We start from the raw sequence: 10,511 nt of genomic DNA, 5'->3' as shown, positions 1-10,511 counted from the left end.
ATGTTTCAAATGGGCAGAATATCCAGGAGATACTGCTTATTAAAATCACATCAAATGTAATCGTTTACAAGACCCTTAGGAGCTGACTTTAGCAATGCAAAAGTCACCTTAGCATGGGAGAGGTTGGAACAGACAAGAGATCTTGGGCACAATTATAAAGAACTTGTCAAATAAAATAGTATGAACTAAAGGCTTAAGTGTAGGAGGAGTCTTGTATGTCCAAGGGGATTCAGCAGATTAGGTAAGATAAAGTCTTATCTTCAGATTAAGGCCTACACCAGAAGTAAGTAGGTCACGCCAGATAGAATCTGGAACCCCTTAGAGAAGGCATCATTACCTGTTCACAATGGATAAAGTTCTGTTGACTGGGGGATAATTCTGCCCCTAACAAATTACTGTGTCAGGAAAAGCACGACAACATGAGCAGTGCTGGTGAGTCTCTGCGAGGGATGTCTCCAAGGCCTTGAGTCTCTCAAATAAGGCAAACCATTCATCTTCCCAGTGGTTAATAGATCTGAGCCATTCAGGGGCACCATGGGTGACTTTTGTGTTTTTCATGCCTTTGTTTTCCTTCTCTTTCTCCTTCTTCCCCTTCCTCCTACCTTCTGCCACCAGATCTTTGAGGGTAGGTCAGGGCCTTATTCATAAGACAACTAAGAGGGAGGAAGTAAAATGTGGATTGGGCCACCTTTCCTCCAGAGAGAAGACTGGTATGGGGTTTGAGATTATGCAGTGATTTAATTTGTTGCCAAGTCAATATTATCATGGTGTGGAATGGGTGCTAAAAGCCTTCTCAAATTATTAGGAAATTTGAAGGCAGAACAGGTAAGAAGGAAAAACAAGAATGGAGAAATGAGAGGATGAGGAAGAGAAGGATATACAGAGCCTTTTTTCTGTATCTCCTTAAGACTGTCTTGTCAGTGGCAAGCCCTAGCATAGTCAAGCCCCTTGCCACCAGCAGTGTGTGTAGCTATGAAAAACAATCACTGGGGAATTTCTGCCAAACCCCACTTTTCTGCATTCAGATGGGCTCAGTAATGTACTCGTTTAACAAATCCATGTTAGACTCTATGAATGACAAACAAACAAAAGTCCAAAAGATTGAATATCATCGACTGGGAGTGTTGGCTCATCCTTGTAATCCCAGCACTTTGGGAGGCTGAGGCAGGTGGATTGCCTGAGGTCAGGAGTTCAAGACCAGCCTGGTCAACTTGGTGAAAGCCATCTCTACTGAAAATAGAGAAATTAGCCAGGTATGGTGGCGGGCACCTGTAATCCCAGTTACTTGAGAGGTTGAGACACAAGAATCACTTGAATCTGGGAGGCAGAGGTTGCGGTGAGCCAAGATCATGCCACTGCGTTCCAACCTGGGTGACAGAGTGAGACTTTGGCAAAAAAAAAAAAAAAATTGAAGACTATCTTTTGAAAGAACAATTTATTCTACATTTACAGAACTTAGACATTGTGGAAACACTTTTAGAGCCTAGAAAAAGGAAGGTGAAAAAACAAAGTCCCTCCTCTCATACGCTCAGTTTGATGAGGAAGACAGATATATCAATGAATAAAAACAGTAAGACTTGTTAATTGTAATAATGGAGGATATACATGATGGTGTAGGGACCATTGTGGCAGACTCTACCATTCTTGGTTCACCAAGAAGATTATATGTAAACCAGTTCTTAATGGATGACTATTAATTTGTGAGCTGACTGTGCTTGAGAAAACATTTTAAGCAATGGGAATATGGGAACAAAGATGTGGAGGTTTCAAGTGAGAGTACCTAGCACATGCAGAAAATAGCAATGTCTTGGCTTAGCTTGCAAACAGGAGGCAGAGAGTGTGGAGAGGCAGGAAATGAGGCTGGGAGGAAACTCAAAGGCCAGATGGGGTGAAGCCTCAGATACTATACTAGAAAGTTTGGGTTTTACCTTCTAGGACATCGAGGAGATTTTGAAAGACTTTAACAATAATATCAACAGATTATGGCGGCAGTATGTGGAGGGTGGTTGGAAGGACAAGAGGTGGGAGCTAGGGAGACCATTTAAGAAGCTGATGCGATAGTCTAGGTGAGAGAGCATAGAGACCTATAATGGAAGAGTAACTTTATGGATGGAAATAAGAAGACAGATTCCAGAGATAGGTACAAAGAGAAACCATATAGCATAGTCCCCCATTGCATGTGGGGGGCGTGAAGGGGAGAGAGGGAGAACAAGAGAGCAAGAGTGAGAGAGATTGAGAGTGAGAGTGAGAGACAGGGACAGAGACAGAGAGAAGAGTCTCAGTTTTCTGGATTAGATCATTTATAGAATGATGATTCCAGTAACTGGGACTGGGAATGTAGGAAAAGAAGCAGGTGGGAGGTCTGGACACATTGAACAAGTTGAGATGAAAGTGCCTACTGGATGTGCACACAGATCTGGCCCATAGCTCATGTACATTTAAAACCAGAGTCAAGAAGAAAAGTCTGGACTGAAAACACAGATTTTGGAATCATCCATATGGAATAGATTAAATAAATCAAAGACTGCTTATAAAAAGAAGAGCAGAGGGCTTGGGAAGGGTACAGATAAAACACACATAACACTTAACAGCAAGAAAAAAGATGTATGTAAACAGAGGGCAAGTGCTGATACCAGCTCTGTCACTCACAATAGTGTTTGTCTGGCTTTCTTTCTTTTTTTTTTTTTTTTTGAGACAGAATCTCACTCTGTCACTCAGGCTGGAGTGCAGTGGTGTGATCTCAGCTCACTGCAACCTCCACTTCCTGGCTTTAAGCAATTCTCCTGCCTCAGTCTCCCAAGTAGCTGGGATTACAGGCTCCCGCCACTACACCTGGCTAATTTTTGTATTTTTAGTAGAGACAGGGTTTCATGTTGGTCAGGCTGGTCTTGAATTCCTGGCCTCAAGCAATCCACCAGCCTCAGCCTCCCAAAGATTACAGGGATAAGCTGCCATGCCTGACCAGGAGTTTCTAATTCTATTTCTATTATATGAAGTCAACAACCACCCAGTGTCATCAGGAAAAATGATCATTTAGTTTTCTTATGTTATCATAACTACATGTTTGTGACTGTGCATGGCACTTACTGTCCTCATCAGATGCTATCCTCATCAGATGCTTAGATTGAGAGATGAGCTTAGGGCATAATATTCGGACCCATTTTTCAGTCTTTCATTATGAACTTTGGGTATGACTGAGTAATGTTGGGCCATTGATCAAACAATTAGTTTATTATTCACTAGTTGACCATTGTCCTCTAAGGAGCATAGGCAGTAAATTAAAGGAAGGAGTTAGTTGCTTTGTTCACCTGGGGTCTCCGTGTTTGGCTTTATGACATTCAACATTCATCTCCTTGACTTAACTTGGGCAGCACGGTGATCACACTTGAGAGAAGTAATAAGTATGTTGCATGATGAAATTAGCATTCAAGAAAGCTCTTGTCAGGCTGTAATGCTGGACCAAACCTACCAAGCTGAAATTTGACTGGAATAAATGTACATTCCTGCCCCTGGTTTCTGAAATGCGACTGCATAAGTAAAAGCATAATGGAGTTAATAGTGTAATATGAGAGCCCCCAAAGCTAACCCCATTTTAGGCCCCATTACGTTAGCATCAGATGCAATCTAGGCAAGAGTTCTCTTATGTTCTGCTCTGGGAAGCATTTGAAGTGTTTCAGTTGTGAGTACCACTCCAGCCAATGAGAGAACCAGATGGAGAGAAGGCCGTGTGAGGAATGGGTTGAAGAACTGCTTGGTGACTAGCCAGTGGGGTTGGTGGTAAGCAGACATCTGTGATGTCTTTATAAATGCTGGAAGCACTGTCTCTTTTAAGGGGACTTAAGTGAATTCTGTCAAGCTTCAGAGGGCATAATCTTTACACATAGAAGGTAAAGGAATATAGTCACAGTGGGAAACAAGAAATCTACCACTTCGCCTTCTTCATAAATGGAATGGGCATACCTGTGAGTGAGTGAGCTCCCCACAGCTGGGAGTGTTTAAGCAGAACGATATTGAAAAAGAGAGTCCAGGAGAAGGGGAGAAATTGAATTGGATGACCCTAAAGGCCGTCATCATGCTGAGATTTGGCAATGTGAAATGATCCATTCGATTGCTTTATTTTCTGAACCTGAATGCGATTCTGATTCATGTTTTGTTTTTTTATTTCTCTCTCTCCATGTAGAGATAATCGGTTCTACAAATCTTATAATTCTGCTAGAGGATGAAATCTTTGCCGATTTTTTCAACACATTTCTTTCCCTCCCGGTAAGCATTCTCAGCTTTAAATACAAATATTTCATTAGCAGCTGAATAGGGAATCTCACAGAGCTGAGTGACTTTTTTGTTTGCTTATTGTTATTTGGGGTTTTACTAAATTTCTTCTTAAATAAAAAAACTCTTTTAATTTGAGCAAATGAACATGAACCAGAACCACCTTTAAAATCTCCAAAAGCTTCCCATTGTTGATGTCCTCAGATCCTAAATCCCCAGCCTCCTTACTTGCTTTTACCTGTCCAAAGTTACTTCCCATCACACCCTCTGCTGATTCCCAGTGCTCTGGTGACATAGGCTCTACCCTCACTGGGTATCCCTGGCATTCCCCCACCTCTGAACCTCTGCTTGGGCTATGTTTGTTTTCTGCCAGGAATACCTTTCCCATAGTTCCACCTATGAAAATCTTAAATATTCTTCAAATACCTGCTTAAATTCCATTCTCCTTAAGGAATTCCTAGGTCCTCAGCATTGGAACCTCCTGATGGGAACTTCTCTGCTTCTGAGCCCCTTGGCACTTTGCAACTCTCTTGAGTTGCCTCTGTGTGTGTGTGTGTGTGTGTGTGTGTGTGGACCCCAGTAGATTATGAGACAGTGAATTCCTGCAGGACCAGGACTGAGGATTATTTATTCTGCTCTACTCCCTTTACTAGGTGTTTAGCACATAGCGATGGTTGTTGACTGGAACAAGCCTATCTATTTCCTTAATCTATGCAACTAAAACAAACCTCAAACATCCAAGTATTCTTAAACCCAAACCTGGACTTATCCTGAATCTATTTTGGTTTAAATGCTCGGTGACATTTTAACACTGGTGCCTTTTGAATTGTGGCTCATCTTGATGCACCATTTCCCGTGAGAGGGTATATAGTAAAAGGCGAAATTTCAGTCAAGTGGGAAAAATGCCCTCTATATCCCACAAGTGGTTATCGGGTGGTTACTTTGTGCCCGCCCCTGGGCTGGGCTTAGTATTGGGGAGGCACATGTTAATGACACCATCCCTGCATCCTTGTCCTCATGGAATTCCCAGTCCAGTGGGAGAGATATTTAGAAGGTCTGGGTGACATGACAGAAGTTTTCAGGAGTCAGTGAGAGTACAGTACTCACGAGACAGAGAGATCATCCCTACCTGGAAGAGTCAGGAAAAGCTGGCATAAGCCAAATATTAAAAGACAAGGAGGTACTTGACAGTTAACTGGAAGAGGAAGGTGAGGAGGAAAGGATGCATAAAGAAATAGGAGGAGGCCGGGCACGGTGGCTCATGCCTGTAGTCCCAGCAATTTGGGAGGCCAAGGTCAAGGGATCACCTGAGTTCGGGAGTTTGAGACCAGCCTAGCCAACATGGTGAAACACGTCTCTACTAAAAATACAAAAATTAGCCGGGCGTGATGGCGGGAGCCTGTAATCCCAGCTACTTGGGAGGCTGAGGCACGAGAATCACCTGAGCCCAGGAGGCGGAGGTTGTAGTGAGCCGAGATCGCACCACTGCATTCCAGCCTGAGTGAGAGCAAGACTCCACCTCAAAAAATTAAAAAATAAATAAAATAAATAAAAATAGGAGGAAAAGACTACAGAGTGAGTAGCAAGAAAAGCAAAAGCCTTATAGACAGAACAGAAAGTAAAGGCACCAAAGAATACAATCCTTTGATACTTTGGGGCAAATCGTAAGTAACTCAGAAAGGCTGAAGAATGGTTGTGCGGGTGAGACACACACCACAAGAGGTAAGCTGCACAGGCAGGCTGTGCCAAGCCCTGGAGATCTGGCAAACTATGCCTAGGAGTTTGGACACTACCCTAAGGCGTTAGAGAGCCATCGAAGGATTTGAAGTAAAGGAGTAACATGTTCAGGCTTTCATTTGAGAAAACTACTCTGCAGAGGTCTGGCCAATGGGTGGGCAGGAGACCTTAAAGGAGGAAGGGAAAGTGGTTAGGAGGTTGTTTCAATCATCTAGGTGGCAAGTAATGAGGGTCTAAAGGGAGAGGGGAGAGGAGGATGGGATAAGTAGAGGAGACTGTTAACAAAACAAAATATAGGACCATGTTACTGTTTAAATATTGGGCGAGGTGGTAACAGGAAGAAAGGAAGCAAGGGTAATAGATTTGGGTGCTTGGATGGGTGGTGGTGTCAGGCAACAGGATTAAAATCAGGATAAGGAAGAGGCCTCTCTGAGAGTGGGTCTTTCATGTGTTTCTCATTCTTACTATTGTCTCTGCCACTGTCTTAATGAAGGTTTCAGAAGTAGTCTTTTTTTTTTTTTTTTTTGAGACAGATTTTGCTCTTGTTGCCCAAGCTGAAGTGCAGTGGCACAATCCTGGCTCACTGCCAACTCCGCCTTCCAGGTTCAAGTGATTCTCCCACCTCAGCCTCCCAAGTAGCTGGGACTACAGGCATGTACCACCACGCCCAGCTAATTTTTTGTGTTTTTAGTAGAGATGGGGTTTCTCCATGTTGGTCAGGCTGATTTCAAACTCCTGGCCTCAGATGATCTGCCTACCTCGGCCTCCCAAAGTGCTGGGATTACAGGTGAGAGCCACCACGCCCAGTCAAGAAGTAATCTTAAGACCTGTTAATCAGTCAATTCACCAACACAATTAAATCAGCTCACAATAATGTTCTAGAAATAGAGAGGGATGTGGGGAGGGAGTTCCAGCCAAGAGTATAAGAAAGTCCTGACCACTTAGGCAGCTATGGCCTATAAAGAGAGACAGCAGTAGCAGTTCATGTTGAATACTCCTTAAGTTTACAAATTTCTACCACTTAACTCCCATAGTCACCGTGTGAAGTAGGAAGTATTTTCCCTTTTTACCAATGGATCTCAGAAGTTAAATGATTTGCTGTAATCCCAGCACTTTGGGAGGGCAAGGCAGGTGGATCACTTGAGGTCAAGAGTTCGAGACCAGCCTGGTCAACATGGTGAAACCCCATCTCTAATAAAAATATAAAAATTAGCCAGGCGTGGTGGCACATGCCTGTAATTCCAGCTACTAGGGAGGCTGAGGTAGGAGAATCACTTGAACCCGGGAGGCAGAGGTTGCAGTGAGCCAAGATTGTGCCACTGCATTCCAGCCCAGGTGACAGAGCGAGACTCCATCAAAAAAAAAAAAAAGTTAAATGATATGCCTAAGATCACACACTGAATCTGGGGCAGTTCTAGGAGCTGACCAGGTCTGCTGGCTCCAGGACTGATGTGTTTTCTGCTGTAGCCTGTGCCCTCTATGGTATAAATGTTGGGTAGTGAAACTGCTTCCAAACCCCATTCCCACATAATCTCACAACTTCATAGTCCTACAGCCACTCCTTAAAGGTAGCTTAACATACCAGTCAGGGTGTATTGTGTTACACACTGAGTGCAGACCAGAGAGAGATCCCTAAGGACTGAGTCTCCTTTACAGATTTTTAACTGTAAAATGCAGACAGCAACATCACCTTCCTTCAGCACCTCACAGCCAGGGACAAGGGACAAATGGGATTGAGGGAATAGGGCCATACACTAACAAAAGTGTGGGGCTGTTTACTTGGGGAGATGGTCAGACTGACATGATGTGGTGAGAGTTCAGTTAGGAACTGGAGCTTCAGCCCCTCTAGTTTTCTGCAAATACTTCTGGGACACTTTGAAGACATTTTGTTGTTCATGGTGAGACTGCTTAAGTTTACATACCTGTAAACATTGAAGTCCTTTCCCATCTATTTCAAAGGTGGTTGCCTAGGTGACAGTCTCTTTTCCATGACAAAGGGGGATGGTATACTAGAATTAACGTTATCAATTTTGGACACTCTTAATGCCTCCCTGCCAAGACCAGCTCGATCAGGGAGACCCTAACCCAGTGGCACTAGAGGAATTAAAGACACACACATAGAAATATAGAGGTGTGGAGTGGGAAATCAGGGGTCTCACAGCCTTCAGAGCTGAGAGCCCCGAACAGAGATTTACCCAAATATTTATTAACAGCAAACCAGTCATTAGTATTGTTTCTATAGATATTAAATTAACTAAAATATCCCTCAGGGGAAATGAAGGGATGGGCCGAATTAAAGGAATAGGTTGGGCTAGTTAACTGCAGCAGGAGCATGTCCTTAAGGCACAGATCACTCATGCTATTGTTTGTGGCTTAAGAACGCCTTTAAGCGATTTCCACCCTGGGCGGGCCAGGTGTTCCTTGCCCTCATTCCTGTAAACCCACAACCTTCCAGCATGGGCGTTAGGGCCATTATGAACATGTGACAGTGCTGCAGAGATTTTGTTTATAGCCAGTTTTAGGGCCAGTTTATGGCCAGATTTTGGGGGACTTGCTCCCAACACCTCCCTATGTAATCTGTATCCCCAGTCTCCACATCTTTAGTTCTCTCTGTCTTCTCCAGTTTAGGTAAATCCAAAGCTATTTTTCACTGGGAAAACATTTTAGACATTTGCTTTAACTCTCTAAGTCCAGGGAGAAAAGTGAATACTGAATACACAAAGTAAATACATTCTAATATCATGGGCCTTGGCCTTTGCACACAAGCAAAGAGCTCTCAGGTTGGCTCAGGCTCCGCAGGAAAGACAAGTCCCAGGTTGGGGCATGGTGGAGCCAAAAGATAAATGAATCTTGCAATTCAGTCTGTTTAGAGCTTTTTTGCATGTGTGCAGGGCAAGATGATGCAGTAGAATAAATTTAAGAATTAATGTCCCTTGAAAGAAAAGAGCCGTGGAACCTCCCTTCCCCTGTGGCTGCAGATGGACTGTGTCATATACATGAAGAGAAGCTCTACTCCCTTGACTGTTTCCTAGCTTTCTTTTGTAGGTTTTTGGTCAGACACCATTTTATGCTGTTGAAAATTCACAGTGGAGCTTGTGGCCAGAAATACCTTGTAACTTGGTGAGTAAAATTCTTCAGAGGTACAGGGTTTAGGGTGGAGGATATGATTTGTTTTTCTAAGACCAGCTGAGTGGGCACAAAAGAACCAGCGGGTAGGCAAGTGTAGGAGCAAAACTGCAAGTTTATTTTGGTCACCTAGCTTCAGGGAAAGAAGGTGGGTAGGGAGAAGTCTGTCGGCCTCCGGCAAAGGAGGCTGGCAGAGTCCCCCGGTGGGGCTCTCGGACGGAGTTCCCACAGTCCTGACATCCCGACATCAGTGGGGCTGTGAGAAGGCCACGTGGCTCACTGGGGGAGAGCAGCTTTTCTAGGAGTGGGAGGGCAATAGGCGGGGCACGGGCGTGTCGGGGGGCGTTCTGCAGGTGCGACCAGGTAAATCTTGGTCTCTTTGGATTGATGTCACCTGGCACATGCCCAGTTGATCTGCACCTTCCCAGGCACCAGCTGCATTTTTGCACGCACGGGAAGAGCTGGTGGTGAAGAAGAACCCGGAAGTGCACCATCTTGCCTCCGTTCGTCCAAACAGGATACAGGAACTATATCTGTTTTTTGTTGTTAATTTGTTTTTGTTTTTGAGATGGGGGTCTATTCAGTCACCCAGACTGCAGTACAGTGGTGCGATCTTGGTTCGCTGCAACCTTTGCCTCCCTGGCTCAAGCAATCCTCCCACCTAAGCCTCCCAAGTAGCTGGGACCACACAGGCACATGCCACCATGCCTGGCTAAGTTTTGTATTTTTGGTAGAGACGGAGGGCTGGTCTCAAGCTACTGAGCTCGAGCAATCCACCCGCTTCGGCCTCCCAAATTGCTGGGATTACAGGCACGAGCCACCATGCCTGGCCTGAGGGAACTATTTGATATGTGAATTGGGAGAGGGAGAAAAAGAGGAAGTCCAGAGGGTAACTATAGGAGAAATTGTAAAGCAGGTGAGTAGAACTAATAACATCAATCCAGGTCAACACTTCTCCTTTTTACATTTTTTACTTCTTATCCAAGGAATTGCTGGTGAATTCTTTCCATAATATTCTAGTCCATAGTTAGCAAATGCGATTCTCGCATCTACAGTGATAGGTTAGACACTTGGGAAACTGTGCTGAGAAGAACTTTAAGGGCACATCTAAGCAAGAAAGAGTCTGGGAATTGACTAGCAATGTCTTGGATGGGTGTGGGATGGAAAGTGGAAGCCCTTGGGCCACGTAATTATTATGAGTATGCATTATCAGATGTAGATTCAGATGCTTCTCCGCAATTTCATTTTTTTTTTTGTCTAAATAGTTTAGCATCTTTTTTTTATTATTATACTTTATGTTCTAGGGTACATGTGCACAACATGCAGGTTTGTTACATATGTATACATGTGCCATGTTGGTGTGCTGCACCCATTAACTC

The 10,511-nt window shown here is 44.0% G+C and overlaps 1 protein-coding gene across 1 annotated transcript in view; it reads left to right on the top strand.

The window, feature by feature from the left end:
• Positions 1-408: 408 nt before the first annotated feature.
• The window catches only part of RGSL1 (regulator of G-protein signaling like 1), a 107,884-nt gene continuing 97,781 nt past the window's right edge, over positions 409-10,511 (top strand). Inside the window, exons 1-3 of the mRNA XM_011942119.1 lie at positions 409-432; positions 4,181-4,263; positions 9,052-9,126. Of these exons, the coding sequence (XP_011797509.1) occupies positions 420-432; positions 4,181-4,263; positions 9,052-9,126 (171 nt within the window). The 5' untranslated portion in view covers positions 409-419. The remainder of the gene's footprint in view (positions 433-4,180; positions 4,264-9,051; positions 9,127-10,511) is intronic.

This window comes from Colobus angolensis, unplaced genomic scaffold (assembly GCF_000951035.1).
Source record: "Colobus angolensis palliatus isolate OR3802 unplaced genomic scaffold, Cang.pa_1.0 Scaffold206, whole genome shotgun sequence".
NCBI classification, from domain to species: domain Eukaryota; kingdom Metazoa; phylum Chordata; class Mammalia; order Primates; family Cercopithecidae; genus Colobus; species Colobus angolensis.
Note: the sequence above shows the minus strand (reverse complement) of the source record. Positions and strands in the feature narration are given on the sequence as shown.